At 38.6% G+C, this 25,809-nt stretch overlaps 2 protein-coding genes across 5 annotated transcripts in view; one reads left to right on the top strand and one right to left on the bottom strand.

Moving 5' to 3' along the window:
- homer2 (homer scaffolding protein 2) overlaps positions 1-20,446 on the bottom strand; it is a 28,320-nt gene extending 7,874 nt beyond the window's left edge. Inside the window, exons 1-5 of one of the 3 annotated variants that reach the window (XM_023332550.1) lie at positions 19,770-20,446; positions 8,765-8,921; positions 2,105-2,236; positions 1,702-1,794; positions 1,044-1,183 (exon numbers count right to left, since the gene is read on the bottom strand). In XM_023332550.1, the coding sequence (XP_023188318.1) occupies positions 1,044-1,183; positions 1,702-1,794; positions 2,105-2,236; positions 8,765-8,921; positions 19,770-19,774 (527 nt within the window). In that variant the 5' untranslated portion in view covers positions 19,775-20,446. The remainder of the gene's footprint in view (positions 1-1,043; positions 1,184-1,701; positions 1,795-2,104; positions 2,237-8,764; positions 8,922-19,769) is intronic. The other 2 variants (XM_023332548.1, XM_005799729.2) reach the window with 2 other exon arrangements.
- Positions 20,447-20,626: 180 nt separating this feature from the next.
- Positions 20,627-22,834, top strand: fam103a1 (family with sequence similarity 103 member A1). Of its 2 annotated transcripts, none has more exons than XM_005815617.3 (3): positions 20,627-20,721; positions 21,822-21,992; positions 22,081-22,834. In XM_005815617.3, the coding sequence occupies exons 2-3, from the start codon at positions 21,823-21,825 to the stop codon at positions 22,268-22,270; spliced, it is 360 nt and encodes a 119-aa protein (XP_005815674.1). In that variant the 5' UTR covers positions 20,627-20,721; position 21,822; the 3' UTR covers positions 22,271-22,834. The 2 variants fall into 2 exon arrangements, with proteins under 2 accessions (XP_005815674.1, XP_023188319.1); XM_023332551.1 differs by lacking the exon at positions 20,627-20,721 and adding an exon at positions 20,728-21,095.
- Positions 22,835-25,809: the final 2,975 nt, after the last annotated feature.

The raw sequence follows: 25,809 nt of genomic DNA, 5'->3' as shown, positions 1-25,809 counted from the left end.
TTTTCATGCAATTATAATTCACTCACTTGGCAACAGCATTGAGGACCAGATAACCCAACAGAGTGAAGCCTCAGTCATCACAACAGATCATCACGATCATAGATGTTTGGTTGGAATGCAACATCACACAAACGTTTATTAAAAAAGAAAAAAAAAAAAAAGAATTGAAAATCTTTTGGGTTTAAGACAAAAAAAGACAAAATATGAAAGTGACGAGGATCTGTTTTGTGTGGAGTGAAAAATGACAAAAAGCTTCATGAATTTAGTTCTTCTTCTCCATGTTGACGTTCTAAAGAACATCTTAGTTGCTTTTGTACATTAAGACAATATACATGTGTTAAAATGGCCAGTTTCATAAAACACACTGAACTATTTCACCTCCATCAATAATCAAGTTGTAGGGTGAATATTTTTAAGTAACAGGTGCTAAGTGTAACAACATATAATTACAATAATATGTTCAAACTATGTTGGTAAAACTGCTGCCCCAATACCTACAGATTGTTTGGAGAAAAATGTGTTTTGGAAGCTTGTTTAAAATTTTTAATTTCACTGGATTAGAATAATAATACCCATGAATAAGTTGCTAAAAAACATTAAGTTCGATCGAAGCCTCCAGCGGATCCAAAATGCTCCAGTGAATCTCTGATGAGATTCAGAAAAGACAAACTTTCCTCAGATTTTATCCTCTTTTAAGTGATTTTATCCTCCATGAAAAATAACAAACAAACCATCATTAAATGTTTTTCTCTTGATAACCAAGCTCCATTTTCTTCCTCACCTGGTCAACTGGGAGACAAGAAAGTCCCTCCATGATCTGTCTCTCACTTTCCTTTGCATTTTGTATATAACTTTTGTTACACACAAAAGTATATAACATTTGTTAGGAACTTTCTTTTTTGAAATATTAATTCAATAAGGAAGATGTGCACATGTATAACTTATGCCAATATTAAATAACTAAATGGGGAATCTAAATGATGAGGTGGAAAAAACGCAGATTTCATCAGATCTGCTGATGTTGCCATAAGATGAAATCTTACCTCTGCTCCACGACGCTTTTGAGGCGTTCATTTTCACTCTTCAGCTGAGCGGCCTCTGGACTGAAGGAGATTTTCTCATCATCTGTCCCATTAAAGCTCTGCGCCTGGTTTGCTGAAGGAGTCTCCCGTCCAGACTCCTGCTAGACGACACAGATAAAGTTGCATATGAGGACAGGCTTTCACAGCATGCTTGGCGTTTACCTGCAGTTGCTAAATTAAAAACCCGGATGCGGGTCCGACATTCTGCTTCCTCTATGATAGAAGACAGGGGTCGTCTTTCAGATGAACAGTGCGAGGAAGCTGAACATGTGAGCTCTGACAGAAGCGATGAGGACATTTTTGCCAGTATTTATCATGTCATATGGCCCAGTAGCGCCCTGTGTCTCAGGGCTGAGATTGAATGCTACCATCTGGACTCACTGCCAGCCTGAGAGCTGGGCTGGCAACAAATAGACAGACCGCTGAATGATATGCCTCCAATCATCTTATCACTGGATCCTGATGATTTTATGTAAAGGAAGTCAAGATTTCTGGATAATAAGTCGTTGCAGAGAATTTCTAAATAATGTTCTTCCTTCTGACATTGTGTCAACAATTTCTGTGTTGCAATCGGTTGTTTACAGGGAGGAGTTTCTCGAGCAGCTGAGAGATTCTTTACCTGGGAGTGGTTGCTCAGCGTGTCCCCCTTTTCTTGCGATTTGTCCTTTGCCAACTTGGCTGCGTCTTTTACTTCCTGGAACTTCTCAGCAAACTGAAAACACAAGAAATAGAAGTTGTGACAAGTGGCTGAACAAGCCGACGCCGATTTAGCTCCCGATAAGTTAAATCCGCTTCTGATGTCTGTGGCTGCTTTGAAAGGAGATTCATTACTTAGAAATATAAATAAAAAAAATACTAGAACCACACCTCTTTTTTTGTTTCAATACTGTATTCAGAACATGTGATTACTATGAAAGCTGTGCACTGATAGATATACACATTAAAGAAAACATCCATCTCCAACATATATGTATATATAAACAAAGGTTTGAGTGAAGACACTTGAAATGTTTAATGTTTACCTTTGTCAGCTGTTGCTCTGAAGCAAATCCCAGTCCAAACACTGTGTTGGCCCTGCTGTCCGCCCACTGGCCAAACTTCTGGGAGGTCTTGGTGAAAGTCATGTTGGGTGTGATTGTGCTGTTGATAATAACCTGACAGATAAAACAGCCAATTGGTATCATAGATTTAAAAAAAACATATTTAAAAGGAGGTCAGTACAAATAGAGTGCTAAAAGACTTTTCAATATTGAAATAAAATGTATAAACTTTTGTATTTACATGTTAAATCAAACCTGTTACTTTAGTAGGTTTATGTTTTCCCCTTGCAACAGGGAGTTCAACAATCAGCTTTGCAACAACTGCAAAAGCAAATGAAAAGAAATGTCATTTTAATCGGCCGCATTAAAAGATGTCCAGATAAAAAATGTCAAACGTCAAAAAATGAAGCGTAACGCTCTGATGGCTGCTGACCCACTGACATTCAAACTATCTGTATTTGTGACGGTACACATTTATCTTTTGAAGCAAAGCAGCAAATGAGACGGTACGAATCATCTGCTGCAGAACAAAACTAAGGGATTGTTGACGTTCCAGAAGTCTGACTGTTTGTGAACAGACAAGTCTAAAGCTGGATTCAAGGAGAGACGTGCAAATAAGCACAAGATTCTCACGACCAAGATCCAACAGCACTTAAAAGCAGCACATGTTAATTACCCTAACAATTACGAAACAATAGAAGACAGATTAATCACAGTGCAGCCCTGGTCTCATAGCAACATGGCTCTGAACACCAGATTACGGATTTCAAACTGCTGACAGACTTGTGTCCGTTTTTACACCCCCACCGTCTCACTCTCCATCTTCTCAGTGGCTTAAGTGTTAAAAACATTTTCACTGAGTCACTGTTGGACACAGAAATGCAAGAAAACATAAGAAAGCAATCCACTAGACAGACTCAAATAAAACAGCATCTCTCTTTCAGAGGTTTCAGCAAAACAAATGTGACCCAGTTTACCCTGAAGAGAAACCTGAACAACGTTCTCATTTTAAAGCAGCCAAGTGAATATTTAACAGAGCTCATTGTGCTGGCTCAAAGCAGTGTGTTAAGACAAGATAAAATTTTAATTATCCTTATGAAAAAATAAATAAACAGGGCTAAAACTACAAGATAAAAAAGAATATTGTAAGCAGACATGAGATTTATTCTGGTGCTTGGCAAATAAAAACCTCAATATCCAAATGAATCAGTAGAAATGCTAAAAGTCAGATTTTTTTCTTCATAAAATTTCAAATTTTTTGTTGCATAGTGCACCATACACACATGTTCATTTATTGCAGTAGTAATTTCTTTTCTAATTAATTTATTTCCCCCCCAAAAATGCATAAAAAGTTAATCCTAGATTTATTTGCATCTATAATACTCCCAACAAAATCAATGCATGTCAGTTATTTTCTAGTTTATTCTTTAACTAGAGAAAGACTAGATGATCAATAACCCATGTGCTCATGTTTCTCCTCTGGTAATAATGTGATGTGTCACAGTGGCCTATTTCTCCTAGCCAGTCTTCACAACCCCATTAGAGGAAAATCTGTGTTGATCTTCATAAAAATCAGAAAAGCGGCTAAATCTCCTCTTCAGTCATAACAATAGTTAAAAGGTTTAAAACAACTGGAACTGCAAAAAAAAGCTGGACAAGAACCCAAGCTTATCAATCAGAAATTGCACAATCAGCATGAAGGTTAGAGAGGTAGAAATGAAAATGTCTCAAGCTCAATGTTCGAGAACTGCAGCAAAGAGTGGCACCAAAATTCCTTAGCAATCATAAAAACAAAGATTGAGTTGTCATTCTCACTTCAAATGACTCTGGTGTAAAACAAAATACTGAAAAATCACCTCTACCACTTGAGCATAATGGAGCATCTGTAATGCTGCAAATCCGTTTCCTCTTTGAAAGACTGAAATCTGCAACAGCATAAAGTAGCATGACCTCTTAAATAAAAGAAAAATACACAAAGATAACTTAAAATGCAAATAATCCGTTGGTCTCTACCAGCAAGACTAGAAATGAATCATCACTGGGCCTTTAGCAGTGGAATGATCAATAATTTGGCCAATCAACACATGAAAAAAGAAAAAAGAACAAAAAAAACACACACAAAAAACAAGCAACTTTCACATTAATCCCTTCCCCAAGATCTAAAATGTATAATAAGACAAAACTTGTAGTGTGAGCTGAAGGGAAGAGAGGATCCAGGACTCTGGACAATGTAAAAACAACAAAGATCCTTTTATCTCCATGATGAACTATGCTGCTCAAACAAAAAGATTTCTTTCAAGGCTTAACAGATTTTTGTTAGCAGTACAAACATATGAGCAAAATTTCTGGGGATAATTAACATTTAGTTTAAGAAACTCCAGTCAACTGACTTTCTTCCTCTGACTGTATTTTAGCGTGTAGGAATGCACAACATGGTGAGCAAGCAAATGTGCGAGTGGGAGAGTGTGACAGAGGGCGAGTGGAGTGACGCTGGCAGCTGTGTGGATGGTGAGATGGGCTGCAGATCAAGTGGCACATGAGGCACAGACAAGATCGTCGCTGGCCCACGTCCCGAGGGGCAGATAAAAACCCCAGGTTTTCAGAAGACTATAGAAAAACTCAGTGAATCCACAGAATATGACAAGTCAGAATAAGGAGTGGTCATGCAAAACAGGCAAAGAAATTCATGGGTAGGAAAGAAATGACATGATTTTGAAGAGTTGAAAAGGCCTGAGGGGGAACAAAGTGAAAGCCACAACTTGGCACAGTATTTTTTTTCCAGGATCGTAGAAGCCAGAATGTATAACCTGATATTACAGTATGACTCAAAGTACAAACCATGAAGAAGCTGACAGCAAGGCCTGTCACAGTTATGCATAGTGGGGAAAAAAAAAAACAAAAAAACTTAAGAAGTGCCTCTGTATGTTCGCCAAATCTTTCAATCTTACTATATATACACACAAGCTATGATATGCAAAGACCGAAAATGCACTCGCATGCCCACATGTCTCTGTGGTGGCAATGACGCAGGTGTACTTCAGCAGGTAAATTTAGTTACAGTCAATGACGGGATCAAAGATCTGAACCCACTAAGATCTATATGAGGGTGAAAGCTCATATTCTGCATCTGGTCCCAATCGGTTTGAGTGGGAATGTTTCCTGGTTGTTATGCTGACGGGGAGCTAATCATGCCTGGAATGTGTGCACATCCTTTCTTTCGCTTTACCTGCATTACCCACATTCCTTGAATGTGAACAAAGCTGTAGAAATGTTTGAGGACATATATACAGAACTTCAGCTGAAAACTCAGGAGAATATCGCTCTGCAGATTGCAGTAATAAAAAAAAAATACATATCCAAATATGGAGGAAATTCAGTTCTTGACATTCAGCTGAAAGGGAGCAGTATTTTTACTAGTAAATAATGTTTCAGATTATGCTGCATTTATGAACATAGCTGCTGTTGGAGCTTCAGATTAACTCATACTAGGTTTGGTGTGATCCTGTTTGGTAATTGTTTTGGGGCTTATCAGCTCTGTTCATTCTCATGACAGCTGGACATGCAGCAAAACAGCCAATCCAGCTCCGTTTTAAAACCACACTTCATAAGAACAATAAAGCTTTCTGGTAAATGAGTAGGAAACTATGAAGCATCCTCTCAAAACAACAATTCTGAACCTGACAGATGTAAAAACAGCAGGACCGAGGTAGACTGTCAAAATAAAAAATACCTCCTTGCAACTACACTAGAGAATGTGCAGGGTTGAAGAAAACCCCAACAAAAGAACATCTCAACAAGATTCAGACTAAAGTTTGGCAAAACAATCTTCAAGTGCATTTTAACTACAACACCCAGAACTGTCATTTTTTGTGGCCATTTTCTATTTGCTGAGGTCTTAGTCAGTGAATGGGACAGGAACTTACATTGTGAAGAAAAGGTGAGATTTTTAGCAATAAACTGTAACTCTATCACTTACATAGAGTCTCTAAAGCCCACAGAAATGTGTAACTACGGCACATTTTAAAGGCATTTTACAGACTTCCATGTTCTTCTGGTTTTGATGTGAAGAAACAGTCGTGTTCAGTGGCGATCTAACTGTAAATATGTGAGCATTTCACAGTGTTTATACCGTAAAACTAAATTATAGTAATTTAAAAAATTATTAACATTGACAGTTATTTAATAAAAACGTACGTTGGACCAAAAGAAGAATGAAACGCACACAAATATTACATCTTTCCATCTTCACAAGGACTTTGTATTGACTTTCATTTATTTCAATAGCACAACCCTGACTATTACATGCCTAACCCTACGTCTAACCTGAATTCAGTTTTTATTCATTTTTCAAGTAACACTTCTGTTATTGCACATGTTTTTATGCGCAGGACTGATATTGTTGCAAACACTGTTATTGTGAGTGCGATATTTTGTAATAACTGAACAGTATTTTGATGTTATAATCTTGTAGAGTTTATTCTTATCCATCGGGGGGGTTTTTTTTACATATTTTTTAAACTTTTCAAACTTTTGTACACCTACATCTTGATGGTTCAGGTTACAGCTGAATTTCCACATCTGTTCTACTGTAAACGCACAGGGCCTGACTTCTGTAAAATCTGATAAGGATGCATTGAGATTTATTTGGGCTCTAAAACCGTTTAAGCCCCCAAAATACTGACTTAAGTTAAATTGACACACTGTAAATGTGTGTCAATTTAAACTACTGCAGTGGAAGTAAACAAAAATGATGAGCTATAGAATTTAAACTTAATAATCCTGAATTACAATGCTGGGGAGGAAAAATGTAATCTGAAATGCTTCAAGCTCTTCCCCTGCAAAAGTTTATCCAATAGTCCCAGTTAAATGAAAACTTAATCCTTTCTAGGTTGGGTTTCCCCCTCTTCGTGCCCTCAGCAGTCAGAGAGGGGATGTGAGTTTTAACAAGCTCACATTGCTTGCAAAGACATTCTAAAAGACGACAGATTGTTAACCCCTGAAATAAATTTGTCGCTTTACATGTCAAGGTAGGGCATAAAAACCTACTACAAATAGAATAATTTATAAGCAAAGAGAGAGAAAAAAAGAGCACAGCATTTGCAGGTTCCTGGGCTGAGCTGTAGGATTCGGGACAGTGTCAGCGGAAAGTGCTGATGTGCTCTTCCTCTTGCTGCAGCAGCATCACCAGTAAGATGCCTACACATCATGACTGGACAAATGTGAGCTGATGGTCCGTCATGTTCAGCAGAACACATCATTATTCTGGACAGACATGTTCCCCCTGCAGCTACAGTGTAAAAACCAGAAACTATATTTAACATTTGATGACTCAACATTTCCTCGAATTTGGTTGCTCGGCTCTTAGAGATGCCACATTCACTTAGTAAACAAGTAGTGAAAATCTAAATCTGAACACGTTTTCTCCTTTTAAGCTGAGATAACATTTCATAAATCTTTATCCTCATGCTTGACATGTAATGGTTCCCTGCAGAGTTGTTATGACACACCTCTGTGGCGGCTACAGGAGTGTGGGGGAATGTGGCAGACAGGGAGGACAGCGGAGCAGAAAACAGGGCCGTCACATTATTTATATAGAGGATGCTAAATGCCTTGTAAAAATATTTATGAACCATTTGAACTTCTTCATATTTTATCACATTACACCGACAAATTTCTGTTTATTTGGGATTTAAAGTAATCAAACAACAAAACGAGAGGCTAAAATCTTCTTGCAGGGATTTTTCTTAAAAATAATAAGATCAACCTGCAGATGAAAACAACTTCCATCCATTTGGTCAAATTTGCAAAAATACAAAATCTATTGGAAGAACACTAGGGTTTGCATTTATTGATCGCTTACTGGAAGAGAGCAGAAAGGGCTTTCTGTGCAATAAAAATTTCTGTGCAATATCCCACATTCCAGTAGAACCACCCAGAAATCCTGTGAGATCCACCGGTCTGACATTTGCTTGGTAATCCTAATCCACCGTCTCTCAAGTTGCTCTGCATGAATGCTGGGTGATTTAAGGCTCAAAAACTATTGCCTGGCTGTGTCAGCTGAGTGATATTGCTGTCATAATGCCACGGCGGTTTTCACACAGAGAGGATTGCCATGGAAACCCATCATCTACTCTTTCACTCAGCTGAGAGAAATAGTTTTAATATGAAAGAGAGCAGAACTCATGTGGAGCGGCTCATAACTGGAATGTCTTAAGTCCTGGTGTTTTAGTTTTTCAAACCATGCAACTCTAACCTAAAACAAAGAAAGAAAAAAAACCCATTCAGACACATTATTAAAAAATGAGCCAGCATCCTCAAGTCTGAAGAGGCATTTCTAAACAATGCTCAGAATTTATGGAACCTTTTGTGAAACAGTGCTATAATAATTAATAACCTTTCAAGCAAAGAAAAGCGCAAGAAAAATAAACATCAGCATGCTACGCTGGTCCTTATTAGTGGGAGCTTCAAATGCAACATTAGAATCCATAATGAGTCATTCTGTTCGGTTCTAGCTGTGAGTGCAAAACCTCATCTTTGTCTCCAGAAAGCAGTTAAAATGTTTGCCATTATGATCGCGTTACATTGACAGAAAATACGCAGCCACACACACACACACACACGCACACACGCCCACAAACACACCTTGGATCCATCCACGCTGATAATGCGATAGCTGTTGCGTGTGCTGTCGTAAAAATAAGAGACGGTGACGGCCTGCTTGCTGGCAGGAACCCAGTTCTTCTTGGTGCTTGGATCGATTTGGAACACATGGGCCCTGGTGGTGTAGATCGGCTGCTCCCTGCAGAGTTGAAGACAAAGAGAAGGGACCACATTAGAGGGGACTTAAGATAACATGAGCAAAATATCTACAGGTTAAGATAAGCTCCACTGATAAATGAGTCATATCTCAAACTGTTTTTGCTACATGCACAGCTAGAGTCGCCTAATATCTCTTTGTGTCTCAGCATCCCTTTCCTTCAGAGTCCCTAGGCTCTGAGGGATAGGTGATAATGTAACACAAACCCTTCAGTAAATCCTTATAGATACTCAAAGCCATTAGCACATCAGCACGCTCCTCCATCTCAAAGGTGTCAATAACACCTTTCTACTTGTATGTCAACACAAAGCGGGCACTCGTGGGTTTCCACTCAACTTCATTTTCACTTGGATAATGACACAAATCTTCAATAAAGTTCCAGACAATTTAAAACAACAAAAAAAGTTCATGTTCAGACAAAAAGATCCATGTGAACTTAGGAAGCTTCAAAATGCAGTAGTTTTTTGACTAATCATGTGTCAGTGCATATTTATATTTCTCAATGTGAACACCAGATGTCAAAAACAAGCTGCAAATTTTACTGCAGAAATGTGAACCTGTTTTCTGCCATTGCTTGAATGACTAACAAGTAAAAAGCTACAGAGCTTCACTACATTTAATCCCAGATAGTATTTTATGAATTTACAAGCAGACTTCAGTTGTGCCATGCTACACCTCACGTGAGCAAAGCCAAAGTCTACCTGCCTCCAAACAAATTTCCATCAGTTAAATGTAAAGTACGCATAAGATAAAAACTATAAAACTGGCTAGCAGGGCCAAACTCGGAAGTGATTGTGTTGGAGGAATGTTTAATGTCATACCAATTTTTCTTTGAGAGTGAAATGATTTACCTCTCAGCAATTTAGCTGCATCTCTCACCAAGGGGGGAGAGATGGCCTGTGAGAAGAGTGCCAGTTGAACTGCAGCATGACTTGAGGCAGCCTAAATGCTCCTCAGCTTTACACATCCCATTCTGAAGACAGACTACCCTCCATTTCGGTCAATTGCACTAACAAACACACACAAACATAATCACCTGAGCAAAGACTAAGACACAATGATCGGAAAGCTCCAAAGCATTTTAAACGTCTACAACTGAATCTACTTTTCCCTTTATCATACTTTCGTCAATTGCCCTGGCGTTGTGCAGAGATTTAAACTGGGAATCAAATGTGGTCAATGCATCATGCATCTGCTGCTTTTGTTCACTGACCTGCAAGATTTTACAGTTCAATGTTTCCAGGTAGAACCTGAAGTAACTTGCCACATTTGAGCAGAGCAAGATAAAATTCTCCATCTCATGCTGACACCTAGGTTCACTACTGGAGCAAAGTAAAAGTCATCTTTAATATTAATACAGTGCATTATGGGATCTGACCTTTAGGCAAATTCACTATAAAGGGTTGCTTCTGCACAGGAGTGCAGGAGAGCCTTTTAAAATGTTCTGCTGCAAAACCTCGTAGAACAAGAATGATCAGAGACTAAAAGCAAAGGACTGGAGAAAGTAATGGGTAGACTTTAAATTATTTGGATTTACAGCAAAGCAGAGGTTCCAGCATTTAAAAGTGTATTTAAGTTGTGCAGAGAAAGAATAGTTCAGAATCAGCAGTGTATATTTTATGATTTAATTTAAAAACACACACCTCCAATGAGAACCTTTGAGATATCAACTTAGAAATTAACATCTAAAAATGACCTTAATTTAAAGTACAAAAGTTATCCAACCTCAGAAATATTAAAATCACTCAAAATCGGCCTATGTGAATCACTAAAATATTGAACGCAGAAGGGAACAACTATAGTTTTTAGAGCCCCTTTGTAAAAACTATGATAAAGTAACATTGGAAGTGAGAAAAGCATAATTTTTTTATTTGATTTTATACAACCTGTGAGATCAGCGACCGATTTCTCATCTCAGTTCACCGAATACCGTCTTATGTTTTCCCAAGCTTTCTCTTTTTGCATTTGACTTTTACTCGACTTACTGTTCATGACCCAAATCTCAAATTGATATCTTGACAGTAAAACACTGCATTTATTATGAATATGTACAGAAAATGTAAATGAAACCACATTTTTGGCACCTTTTAAGTCAAAAACATTTGCAAACAATCTAATTTCAGGAGATGCAGAGTTAAAGCTGCGCCATTAAAAAAAAAGAGGAACATGTGAAGCAGAGAGCCAGCCTGACATGCTGCAAATATTCATGAGCTAATAAAGCTTTTCCTTCCATTGGGATTATGGGTTGCTGAGAAATTAAAGCCTAATAAATTTGCTGCCCCCTTTAAGCCTAATCTCCATCTTCATCTGCTTTGGGAACAACAAAACCCATTATACAGATCACTGCTGTTGCTCCATCCACACACACAAACACACACAGAGGCTGACCTTTGCTGGGGCGGCAGTGTCTGAAGCCAGCTCGCTCTGGCAGGGGAAGACAAGCGAAAGGCCAACACTGAACACATGGCTGCACTTACACAACTGTTAGTGGAATCCAGTGATCTGATTTTTGGGGATAAAAGGCATTAAGTTGATTGATTTTTCCTGAATTAAAAACGCTGGGGATGTTTTGACTACATTCTGGTCCCACTGACTGTCGAGTGCTCTCTGTCCCCATCTGGTGCTTTGAATAATTTACAGGTGTGTGTCTTTCTGTGAGGGGAGGCAAGTCTGAGTTAATTTGCTCTGTCTGTCTCTACATACATCATCTCTTTGTTCATCTTAGACCTATAAACACTCATGGGACATTAATGGAGCTGCGTGCTTAAAAAGAATACATTAAGACAAATCTAGATGTGCCGACGTAAACCAGCTGAAATTTGTCAAATGTGTTCCTCCAGCTAATAGATTACAAGCTTTTACATTAATAACATGTAATGACAGCAGACAACACTGAAGTCCTGTAAAAGATTTACTTTAAACCACCTATGATGTTCCTAAACATGACGGTCTAAAAGGGGAGTGAGATTTTCCAGCACTGTGATTATGTTCAAAAAAGACATTTTAAAGCCGACACTCTGTCCAGAGAGAAAACGTGAATAAAAAGCACACAGCTGTCACTTTTGACTGAGACTCTAGATGCGCTTTTTATTGCAACGAGTTGCAGTCACATTGCATTTCTCCCCTACATGGTTTTTAAAAGACAAGAAAAACAAAACAAAAAAAGAAGACAGAGCTACTAGAGGAACTGGTTTTAAACAAGATTCCTGAGTTAAGGAATTCACTCCAGGCTAACAAGCCAAACAATCATCAGCTGTTTTCATAAATTTTCTGACCAAGAGGTAATGTGAGGTCAAAGCGAACAAACAGAATGTCGAAATTGAAAACCAGCCTGTTTGACAGAAAATCTGCAGCGAGCAGCTTCAGAGACGGAGGCTGCAAATTTCCATTTCCGACAGAAAGTGAACAGTATCTGACTGACAGGTTATACAACCTACGTAAGGAAGAAAATAAAGCAACCGCTGTCATTCATCCTCGTTCAATAAATGGTCAGGATGGACCTGAAAATACATTAGCGCATTGAAATGAAATCCTGAGAAGCATTCTTATTAGTTCAGCTTTGCTTCCTATGAAGAAAGATAATATTTTACTGGTGCACACTAAAGAACCTTGGACTTGGAGTGCTGTTAAAAATGTCTGAAGTTTGCAGGTCAGAGAGGGAGTCAGCACACCATGTAGCACCAGGTTTGGTGTTTTGAAAGAGCAGTAAGTATATTTAAAAAAAACATCAACTGTGCATTCAGGTACTAATGGAAGCAGAACCACAGGCTCCATCACATAAATGAGTTTGTTACATAATAAGATATTCTCATTTGTCTCTTTGCCACTGGGACAGTCTAAGGCCAGCTGTCCAAGAAATAGGTTTTCATTTGAATAAATCGTCAGGAAGCAAAATAAACCACAGGAAACCAGTGCAGTGGCACAAGCAGATTGAATATTTAGGAACAAACAAAATGTGTTCAAGACAAAACTACTTTTTTTGTTTTACATTTTCATCACAATCAAGCATTCTTGATTAGACATGGGCCAAACCAGAACACCCAGCAGCCCAAATGGTCCAAGCATTGGTCCAAACAATGACCCAATAGGAAACATGCTGACCGCTGTCTCCGATCCATGTGCTTTATAAAAAACGTTTGTATTTTCCATTCACTTCAAGAACGTGAGCAATAGAAGGAAAATTACTCACTGCTGAATTTGAACAAATTATATTTTATTACCTTCGCCTTCCAGCGCCGACATGAACACAGTTGGATTTTCAACGAGAAAAGAAAACCGGGGGATATCTTCTCTATTCCAACGAGAAAAGGGAAAATAATTTCCTCTAGTTCAGAAGATTTGGAGGTCAGCTACACAATATGGCAGCATTAAAATGCAACACTTCTCCAATTTCAAGTCAGAACCAAAACAGAATCCATAACCGAGCCTAAACTGCAAAAAATGAATAAATGAAAGTCTCAGTATGCCTCTGTTTGTGTGTAATCCTCTTCATATGTCAAACATACAAGGCTGGATATAAACTAGACATTTTATGGAACAGTAGAAATTCACAGATTTGACTGAACAAGACAGTCAGGAGAGAAGAGCTCTGTTCATTACAACAAGCCACCTGGGTTTTCAATGCAATAAAGTTGCCGTTTCTCTAATGAAGTCAGGAGGTTAAAGCCCAGTTTTGCCCCCAGATATTCAATGCAATAACCTCAGCTGCGGGATTTCTGCTGTATGCTGCTAAGATTACTGGAACAAAACTCAGCATAATGATTTTTTCCCCTTCTTGTGACATTTACAAAGGCACCAAGCTTGCTCTGATTCATAGAAACCTAATGAGACTTACGAATATGAAATATTTATCCTATGCTTTCATCTTTATTTTAGAGCATTTTCAGCTAAAAGTTTAAATGTGGATTATAATATATAAAGCAAAAGGAACATTACAGTTTTTTTGGAGGGACAAATGCTTTGCTGGCCAGCCACATTCACAGCAAGTTTAATAAGTTTTAAATTGACAATATCAACATGCTTAGAAAATAGGAGGAAAATAAATTTGATGCCAAACAACACAGACGGTTACATAAACTGAAACTATGCTGGTGGAAATGTGGGGGGAAAAAATACATTATCCTGATTATGGCATGTCATATCAATAGCATCTTCACACATGGACAATTACTGATTCAATATTCAGTGATGGACCCCCTGTGCCATCACAGATAAAGGCTGGTGCATATTTTACTGTGGACTGGTTTTAGTCCCTAATAGCTAGCATGTAGAAATGTAACATTTCCTTTCCCCCCTTAAAAAGCAAACTCAGATCAAAACACAAGTGATCACAAAACATGTCAAATGAAATTAGCCTGCCCCTGCCCGCTTTTGAAAGAAGCGCCGATGTATTCCTCCCTCTGCTCAACACATTTCTAGTCCTAGCAGAGGGCTGTGTGCGCAGTCGAGGATGTTGTGAAACACCCACTTAGTTTTATTTCAGAGGATGCCCTTTCCTCCACTACATCTTCATGGTGGCACCTTATTATGTCGGCATAGACAGCTTCACGAACAGGCTTGTTAACATTACTAAATGTTTGAACATGCCTTTACACTTTGCTTGACTTTCTACTGAGGATGGAAGTTCTCAATTTAATACTGAAGTGACGCCAAGTAATGGTGTCAGTGGTGATCAAATCTTAATATGGAAGGAAAACGGGAAGCTGCAACAAGCTCAATGACAAGTTAACACTTAATCATTTTTTGCCGTTTCTTTTCCCCACCGACTACATTGTGACATCTCATGATTGCAGTGTAGTATGAAAGTATACTTTTGACACACTATTAACTTGTGCAATATTAGTATCGCAAAGAACTTTTTATGTATATATTGTCTTTTTGTAGTCTTAGTGTCATGAGTCCAATTTTTGTGTGCCAATATTTTATTTAACTGGTTGAATGAAGCCAAAATGAGATATATTTTTATATTAAATAATGTGATATCTAATACAAGTTGAATTACTTTACCACCCCTACATGTAGCTTTCTGCAGAATATCCTCTAATCTGTGTCAAAGCCCAAAGAGAACAGCTTTTTCTAACATCATTAACAACAAATTAAGCAAGCTTTCATGAAAGGATAGGGAAAACGCTGACATTTAGATCAGGTGTTAGAAAGACCTGTTCTAACAACTGCAGCCACAAAACATAACTGCAAGTAGATTTTCGAAATTATTTCCTAACAAAATTGCCATCCCAAAATGACTTAAAATACTGAAATTCCAACAGACTTCCTGGATGTAATCTTTGGTAGAAAACTAAATTTCAAGTGTTCAAGTGCACACTCTGCAAATTGATAATACATTTGCCCAGGTGGACAGACTAAGTGCCCTTAATACCCAGACCTGATGATTATTTTTAGTGGCCGAGATGAGAAAACTCAAACTGGTGGGGATGTTCTGAAATGATAATGAAAGAAAAGAGTGAGAAAAATGTGAGTAATCAACTGAGTCGTCCCAATTTTCACTGATGGTATTGCAATTACATATCTTCTTCATATCATGACGCAGCTCTTTTACAAGTCAACCTACTAAACCTGGTGGATGAAGGATGAGCAAAGATGAAACCCTCACCATTGAACTTCTCAGTCCAAAGGTGACTTAAGTGATTTTGAACGACATGTTAAATTTTGACCCTATAATGGAATAAATCTGATATATTATAACAACCTGCTTATTAAAAATGGAAGAAAATGAGGATCTAAAAGACAAACATCAACCAAAGTTAGAATAGAATATTAAGCCTGAATTGTTCAGTTAATAAAAATATTAAAACAATGCACAAAAATACCAGCTCACAGATCAGCAAGTTTTGCCTCAAGAAATATTTGAATATTGTGATACAACCCCTGATATACCTGCAGTCAGTCTGTAGAGTCAGTCACAATACAGTCAAATCACTCATGACATAAAAATCTGATTTCATTCAGATTGGGTCTTCTCATTACATTTGCACTCCGATTTTCTATAATATTGTAGTGTTTTATTGTATAAACAACCTATTCTGAACAACTGAATTGACAGAATCCCCATTTTTTTCTTTTTTATTCCCCATCAGCCTGCTTTAGCTGCAGTCATCGTCAGTGACCTTCAGTAGTCTTGCCAGTTATTGCTGTCATACAGCAGCATCTCATGTACTACAGGCGACGGGCCAGGTTCCCGCCAGCAGACGCAGCAGGCCCCCCACCGCCACACTGAGGTGACACGAAGAGCCCAACTTAATCTGAGAGATCCAAGGAAAAGGGAGTGAGGAAATCTCCCCAGAAACCCAGTATGACAGCAGATGGCCTCCTGGGCTTCAACCATCTGCTGAGATAACGTTCAATCCACCATCCGTGTCCTTCTTCCTTTACCCGTTTTACCACTAAAACCTGCTTCTGTTCTCGCAAACAAGAACTCAACGAGGGCTGCCTCCAAACCAGACGCACACTCTGGTTCTCTGGTTAGGCTTAAAGTCCAGTCTCCTGTCAGGGCAGCCAAGCGACCTGCTGCCATTGCACAGAGCCTAATCAATGAGTGTTAAGCCTTTGGATGTCATTCTCTGGCCAGCCAGGAGATTATCATCTATCCCTGTGTTAGGGCTGCTCCCAGCATAGCTTGCTTTAAATAGCAATATGCTGATTATACTGCTGGCTGGCTGTGTGCTTATTCTGTACAACAGGGCTTCAGGCAATCCAAGCTTTATTTTTCAGCACTTCCAGAGACACGGTGCATTAGCTACTAACCTCTTCCAAAAATACAACTTTCTTTCACACTGCAGCAGTACAATGTTCTCACTCCCAAAATTCAGCAGTACTCAATTGCAGGTAGGCGATTAAGGCGTATGTTTATATTATTATTACTGAGACAAATTCACAATAGCCTCAATGAGTCCTATGGAACTTTAGTGACGAAAAAAACTAACAAAAATAAATGACGCCAGAGTGACTTCATATAGTCAAAGACTAGTAATTAAGGCACAAAAGAAAAATATCCTGGGTGTTTCCTCTCCTAAGTATTTTTATATGAAATGATTAATCTAAAACTTCATTTAGAAGTGAATAGTTTCGTAGAGAACAACTCCCAACAATGAAGCGAAAACAAAAAGTAAGACACACCTGGTCAGCTCTGACTGATCCCTAGGGTGCAACATTGTTGCGTCATCACTAGGGTGTAATCAGAGACATTGCGCAAGTAAGATCGCTTCTGTAAAACTTCTGCTACGCTTTCCTGCGAAATCAACTTTCTATGATAAGATATCCAAGAATCAACCATCAGTCCACAAACCAAACGTTCAGATAAAAACAAACAGCCAGTCTACACCGAGGCCACAACTAACAATTAATTTAAGAATAAATTAATCAGATAATCTATTCAATTAAAGATAATATAAAGGCACATTACTCAGATTCTTCACTTAACACAATAAATGATTAAAATAAATAACTCAATAATTCAAAAGGAATTATTCAATTTCTTTTCTAATAATGCAAATAAATATTTTATTGCCTAAAATGTGAAAATATAGCATTCTATTAGTAAATCTGAACCAGGTGAAGCTAAAATTTTACCACTTAAAATTTGGTTGAAACATTACAGGCAAAGATATTTTTATCCTAATAGTAAAATTCATTTTTTGTAGTTTTGGGATGATTACACCTCTGACTATGTTTTTTTAAACCAAATGGCCTTTTTTGAGTCTCTGCACTCCAGTTAATCATTTATCCATTACTAAATTAGTTGACAATTATTTCGATAATCGATTAATCATTTCAGCCCTGGTCTATAGATATACATTTTTAGGTTACAATATAGTGTTTATAATACCAAAACAATCATGGAGCATACTTTTTTTTCTGTATTCAAATGCAATGAAAGCATCATGAATCTCAAATGTCGACCCGCCAAGCTCAGGTCACACCAGAACGTGTATTTTATATTTTTGAATAGAGATAATGTAATATAAACCTGATTTTCTTTTAGCTAAGAAAATTGAGTGAAACAAACCCCGAGACTTTCCGTGGGGTGCCGGCTACACATTGGCTGAAAATACAAGTAAAACGAAATCACCCATTAACCGAGTGCTCATGTCGCCCCATGAGAAATGCTTCCCTAATAGGAGAGCCATATCAAAAAACAAAATAACTCTGGGTATCCATGCAATTTGATTCAAGTTGGAACATCTGGAATGGCGTAGAACATAAATTGTGGCCTACAGTAAAACTAGTATTAGAGTTTCAAGTACTCAGTCAAAGCAGTAGGTGTGTAATTGTCTGGCATGTGGGTGAAGTCAAAAATCCATCGTCTCCAACATCAGGTAGGCGTAGCATCTGTACGCCCCATCCAAGCGTCTAACCTGCGACCCTCCATCAGTTTGATATTCGTATCAGACACTCTGGTCAAAGCCTGTAAAGCTATAACTATAATATATAATGTCACAACTATAGGTTCCGCTTTAGATGTGCCACTTTGATCATTATTACCCTACATGTATACAAACATGTCACATTTTCAGAAGAGCAGCCTGGTATTCATGTAATGACAAAACACCAACAGTAGAGAAAAGGATTTGATTGAAAACCAGAACAAGAAGCATCATTGCCTGAAAGCGCTTCTCCTATACTTCCTTCTTGCTGAAATTCAAGTGTAAACTTGTTTAATCACAGGCATAGGTACACTGCAGATTTCTCTTAGCATTGTGTGCTGCAGAGAAAAACGATTTCAGAAAGACAGCTCAGCTCTTAGTTTAAAAAAGGCTTAAAATTAGGGAACTGCAAGTGAGTTTTAAAAATAATCAAAAGTTTTGAACTGAGCCCATTTAGAAAGTCACTTTTGATTCTCTGATCATGTAAATATTGGACAAATCAGCCATCAGCTGATTACAAAGGAAGCATCTTCTAAAACAAAGTGATGGCAAACTTTACTCGTAATCCTAAAATGAATCCTGATTTCCAAGGAGACTGGCGTCTCCGCCTTCCAAGATTCTCTCGGCTAGCCGATGTTATAAGGCAGACTGAAGCCACAGAGCTGTCTCCACCAGGAAGTGTGACCTGCCCTGTCTTGGCCTGGCTCCTGGTCCACTGGGCCAGTTTCATGACACGACAAGACCAACACCTCTCCAAACCGGTTAGGTGACTGTAAAACTTCCAAGACGATGACGAGATTGTAAAACTGGTTTGATTAAACATGTAGTTGGAGACAAACTTGTGTAATTGGGTAGAAACTAATAATGTGGAAGTGGATGACAGGTTTTCAGAATGTAGAGGAAGAGTAGGTACCTCACATAGATACCCCAATCAAGTATATGTCAAGTGGGCTACTGATTGCATAACTATGGAGATGAGCCAGAGTCAACACTCCACACAACAGACTATAGACACAAAATTATGTGCAGTTTCTTGCAAACCACAGTGGAAGTGCACACTAGCTCCAGAGAACACACACACTCCCACAAGTGCCATATCTCTCCTTGTTAGTGGGCAGTGTTGACTCTGACACCTCCATATCATCAGCCGCAAAGCTGTAGCTGCACAGATTATGAAGAACGTAAAACGCACAGGGATCCACTTCAAATTATGTGCTATACGCAATATGATATGTTTACATAAAAAGTCGTATGATCTCACAGAAACGATGTCTGTAAATATAATCTTGTAAAGCAAGGGTCCTCCTCACAGACAGTCGAAGCGAGACAGTTCACCCCATTCAGGTGAACAGGTGAACAGCTCTAGAGGTATTTCAGCGAACCGACACACATTGAACAGTCAGGTGTTAATAAAGGCACTCTGAAGGACGGCGCTCTCCAGATCACTCACCCCATTGCGGCGGACTTGAGGTGCAACTCCTTTTCTTTATTTGGAAGCTATAGAAAAATAATGTTAAAAGTGAGCTCCTCAAAATATTAGTGGTCAGCGTAGTCACAAACCCCGCTTTGTCCGCAGCAGGGGGAAAAAAAAGTCTTCTTGCTGCTGAGAGACAAGTGAAATATGAGAGCACTTCTCCGTAAACTCGATTCACCGGGTTGTCAAGCTCGCTCCCACAGAAACACGTTCAGGAAGTTTTTTTTTTTTTTTTTTTTTTTAAATCCTCTCCTGGTTTGTCGCTCCTATCAAACGTGAGGCGCTAAATCCCACTTAAGAATGGCTTCCTCCTCGCTTCCTGCAGTAGGGCGATAATGAAATAAGTTGATGTTTGCCTGCCTGCCTGGTCTCAACGCGGAGTTTCTTCCTCCCCAGAGGGATTGTGTTTCATATGAAGGGCAGCAGAGGCAGCAAGCAGCAGCGACACGGAGCGGCTTCCTCCACCTGCCTCCTTTTGCAAAACCACCCACTCTCTTTAAACCTGCGGTATCTGTGGTGCTGCGGTTTCACGCTGACAACTGTGTCCAAACTCTGTGGCCTGAAATCAGGAAATGTCCAAGGAAACAGAACCCAGAGCTTATTTTTGTTTTGTTTTGGTTTGGGTTTTTTTTAAACACTTACATGTTTATAATGCTGAATTCAAGTTGAGATCCGTTATACAGTCAGATGGACAACTAACGTGCATATTAGTTAAACTGCGTCTTCATAACCGGACTTAACACGGACAGATGATGCTAATAAAGAAGCTTTTAATTCGGTTTCTAATACCTGAAATGCTTGTAATCAGGAGCAGGTGCGCGCGCTCCCGGAACCATTATCTCAGGCTTCTGTGTTTCAGGGAACATATTTTCAGTGACGCTCCGATGCTGGTTGACGCTAAAGCTAACAGCTCGGCTGTCGTGTGAAGGTGCGTTCTTACATTTTCTGCTAAAGTGCATTTGAAGGACAACGTTTATGTTTTAATTATGGTAATTGTACTGGATCAATGCCTGGTTTGGAGTTCATAGCTGCGAACTTCATAGGAAAAAACCATCTTAAAATCCGTGTTAGCAATAATAGCAATTCAGTTTAGTAGTTTCTATAAAGCTGTTTTTTTCCCCTATAAGTGTTTAAATGTCCATTGTCAAACTAGAGACTGTATATTATTTGGCAGAAAAGATCACTTCCTGTTTTAGTTGTTGGCAAATGGAATACTCAGCATGACAGAACATATTAAGGATCTTTACGGAATAATTATGAAAATACGAAAAGGACTACAGCTAAGCATGCTGCTTTCACTAGGTATTTATATATTTTAATCTTAAAAATGAATATTTAAAAAAAAATTTTTCACTGTTTAAACAAGTATTCTTTCCTTGACGGACATAGTGTAATTTTTCAGTTTGTCTGGTACAGTAAGGCTTTGCTGCAGTTTCAGCCCCTGGGAATCTACAGACACAAACAATTCATATTAAAAGTGCACACACCCAGTCAGTCCCCCTTAGTACTGGTCTGTTGTCGCGCTACATCTTGATTGGGCATCATTATCCGGTTTTGACATTTTTCTGTGCAGTAACCTTTACAGATTTCCTGTCTGACTTGGTCCTGAACTCTGGCCACAAGTTTAATTTTCTTCTGATGAAGACACATGTCTGGTTGGGATAAGTATTTATTGTCATAATGCTGGGAAATTAAGTCAATTTTCATCTTCAGCTTTTAGGCAGATACTTTTAAGTTTTGGCTTGACACTGGTATTTTAATCGCTCAGAATTTGATCCACTTTGAGTTTAAAAATCGCTTCGAACACAATATCTCACTAGGCGTGAAAAATGAAGCACCTTGAAATGTTTTAAAATTAGTTTCTGTATAATAAAACTTGTAAACATAGTATTAAAGTTATGTTGGGGTTTTTTTTGTTTTTGAAAAAGTCGAAATCACCTATAACACAATCATCTTGGCAGTTTTCTCTCATACTTTTTTTTGTTTTCTTCAAAGTTTAACAGCCTTTTCTTTTTATCTTGCTAACAGGATGTCTGACACCTCAGAAAACGCGCAGAGCTACGAGGAGCTGTTCTCTAACAGATTTTCACCAGAGGACAGTGAATACCAGCAATATCTAAAACGTCCAGCTGACCCGCCACCAATTGTTGAGGACTGGCGGGGGCGTGGTGGGGGAAACCAGAGGGGCAGGGACAACAGGTAGCTTTGGTCTAGTTTGTGTTCAGTCAACCTCTCCATGGGAAATGTTTTACGCTGCAATAATTGGGTTTTTATGAATACCTTCCAGGTACCAGGACCGCCGAGGCTACAGAGACCGCGGTTGGGGAGAAGACAGGAAATGGCGAGGGGACCGTCATGGACAGCACTGGCATGACAGAGACAAGAACTGGGGGCATGGCAGTGGATATCAGTCTGGGTCCAGAGGCTCCAATCAGGGATACAACTCCCATAATCGTCCACATTATGATCGCTACTGATTACTCCAGATTTCTACTATTTACAGTCTCATGACTTGAGCTTCACTTGTTTGTGGTAGGATTCAGCTGGTTTCTCCTTTTCATCGGTGATGCAGTAAGAGCTGCTCTTTAAATTTCCTGTCCCTTGTTTTTACCTATAGCAAAAATGCATGTAAAGGCAGAACTTTGCAGTGATTGTGATGTGAAATCTGAATTTCCAAGACAAATGTATTCATGATACAGCTTTACTTTTGCCATCAGTGTATGAACTTGCAGATTAACTTTTGTTTCTGTTAGAATATGTATTTTTCAAATAAAATGACTGCTGACTGTGCAATCAGATGCATAAAGTTTAATTGCTTAAACCCATTCACATATACCAACCTTACTGTAATGGGTGTCAACCATGTTTCCAGTCTTTAAAGATTTTTTTTTTAAATTTAGGTGTTCTAAGTCAAATCACTATGTGAAACACACTTGAATAATAGATTCAACCCTATTTATGTCAATTATGATTTTTACATCAAGTCAATGAAAACACATCTAAGATATTAGATCAGATCAATAAACATTTTAATATTGAAATCTGGGCTTAATGAGAAGTATGTTTTAATATCTACTTAAAGGTTGTGGTTTTCAAATGGTTTTCTTACAAATGAACCTCTGGGAAAAAACATAAACTTTTTTTAAGGATACTTAGCTTATTTCACAAGATGCAAAGAAAACCACATTCTGTGAATTTTCCAGCAGCTTTCAGAGACCAGTATTTTAACCATCCCGAGGAGTTACTTTTGTAATCCACTTAAAGAAACACAATGAGGTAAAAAAGCCAGAAATGCCTGTTAATTTTATGAAGCAGCAGCTAACACTTAAAACAATTTCACTGTTTTAATCTCTCCTGTGACAAGATTTCTTTTTCTAATTTGGGAGCAGATAAAGATCAAATCACTGTCCTACACAGAAAAGATGTTTTTTTGTTTTAAATTGTTTTACTTATGCAGCACTTACAAGACAATGTCTTTAGCAGGTTAATAGACATTTAAAATGCTCATCTGCAATCTGCACTTTTAGACCCAACTCATTTCTTTCACAGAGATGATTATAGCTCATACACATCTACTGGTGGTGAACATTGTAATTGTGGAGTATTAACATAAATGTTGGTCTAGTAAGGGGGTTGAGTAATATACCGTCCTGATTATATTTAAATACTCTTCAGTGCAAAGGTGTCTCATGAATAACACATGCTCACACATCACTATCGCTGCTGAAAGGTCGTACTGCTTCTAGAAATAGAAACTCCTAGTCATCAGGGATGTAGCATAGCGTTAGCTACCTGTTTGGTTAAAAAGGTGAAACCAACATGTGTTGTTATCAGAGGGTTCTTTTAAAGAATACTTATGTTCATAGATTAAAATTCTGCATTTATAAATACACTAAAATGTTTGCTAACACGCACTGGAGTCAGTATCTTTTCATGTATTAAGGTATCCAGTCTCAATTTTGTTCTCCAGTTGGGCTTTTTAAATGGGTCACTGAAATGCTTCCTGAGAACAGTGAAGATCATTTAGGACAAGTTACATTTAGTCATTCAGCTTAGTCCTTTAGATTTCAGTTATAGTGCCTCAAGTTTATCAATGCATCTGCGTAAAGAGTTGATTCACAGAAGGTATTTCTTTACCAGCCTCTACTGTCCATGTTGTGACCTCAACCCCGACTTTACTCTCTGTAGAGAAAAACCTGCATTCACAGTCAATATTCAGAACAGTTCCCATTTTTTTAAAAGCAGCTAAAACATTGATGTGCATCATTAATACATTACTGCAACATGCACCGTTGGCTCTGGCATATGTAACTCAGAGCCTTAATGTCGGCACTTTGAGCTTTACAGTCCATTAAACAGAGGAACTCTGTTATGTGATAAACAGTAACTGTGTTCGAATGCTACTGGATTTGGGATGATTTCTGAGTTTTATATTCAGATTCCCAGTGTCTACAAGGCTAACATTTAATTTGGACAACACATTCAGCTGGATGATGAGGAAGTGAGCGACTAAAGAAGAGAGGGGAAGGCTGCGAAGCAACCAGTTCAGATTAAATCATCTACATCCCAGAGTCCTGTGTCTCCAGCCCTTTTAATATTGTCCTGTTGGCACAGTTTGGATTTAGCCTTTCATTTTCTAGTCTTATTAACATTAATACCGAGTAACTGCCTAATCCTGGAAGTTGAGGTTTTCCTTAAGATAATGGCATTTACCCATTGCACATTGTTTTAGAAAATTGTACAGCCATGAAAATATTTTTTAGGGATTTCTTTTGATCAAAATTCCTAAAGTGAGATTTTACCATTCTCTTTTACAGATTTTATTTTTATTTTTTAAACAAACGCATTGCATTCCCTTAGCCTGCTTTGGACTTGTAAGAAGTACGGCATTTGGTAAAAGTCCAAAACTTATTTTTCTTATCCAAAGATAAACTAACATCCTCTGAAAATCTTCAATAAGTAGACCATAAATGGGGTTCATGCCGCTGCAAAGACTAATCCGGACCTCACCTCAACGTGTTGACCTACTCACTTCATGAGCATCGGCTCATTCTTTGCTCTCATCTTCTAAATAGAGGATAACATTATTTCAAATGTTTTTTTTGTTGTTTTTTTTACTGCATGGAAAAATCTCCAGAACCTTTTAGGATTTATTAATGCCAAAAATATTTACCCTTTGCTGCATTTTAATTAGTTATCTGATAGCGAATCATTTAGAGACTGGGAGGAAAAACAATAGAGAGAGACGAGTATGTATAGAGATGGGAGCACTGCCTCAGTCTCATCTGCCGGGCTGTCAGGCTTCATGTGGCCTGTTTGGGACAATACATAGTGACAGCAATGGAGACAGTGCGCTGGGGGCCATGTCCTTGGTGATGAACTCATCCAGTGCAATCATCACTCCACTCTCTCCCCTTCTTACCGCACACAGAAATACATGTCTGCACACAATGAACTCCAGCCCCCCCTCCCCTCTATTGCACACAAACAGGCGGGGCCCTGCATCCCCCAGCCCCTGCAGCACTTTGCGACCTACATCTGGTGTTGGAGAGTGCAGGGACTGAGATCGGCCCGGGTCAGCCAGCCCCCAGCCTCCAGCAGACAGTACAGAGGATTTGTGTTGCATGTGAGTCTGAATGGTGGAAGCATGCTTGCTTTGCTGCTCTTGTCGAAATTTGTGGTTTCCAGTTTGTGCCAAGAACATGCATGTCTCCACACAGTTGTATCTCATTAACTCATGTGAGCAAATGCTAACCAGTATGCACTTAAATTAGGAATGGGATTTCTTTTTAAAAAATTGCTGCTGTTAGATGAGGTTTGACAACATCGTGTCCTCCGTTCATCCAGCTGCACACCCTATAAGTTAATCATGCATCTGCTCAGGTCATGCATGTAAAGAGAGTGGACTGTGCCACTGAGCCGAGCTTGTTAGTCTGATTATATCTGGTGGTATCTTTCTTTACTCAAACACGTTAATAGGGTGTCGGGATACTCTGTGCCTGAAAGGTCCATTTAA

The sequence above is a fragment of the Xiphophorus maculatus genome, chromosome 4 (genome assembly GCF_002775205.1).
Source record: "Xiphophorus maculatus strain JP 163 A chromosome 4, X_maculatus-5.0-male, whole genome shotgun sequence".
NCBI classification, from domain to species: domain Eukaryota; kingdom Metazoa; phylum Chordata; class Actinopteri; order Cyprinodontiformes; family Poeciliidae; genus Xiphophorus; species Xiphophorus maculatus.
This window is presented reverse-complemented; position numbering and strand designations above follow the sequence as displayed.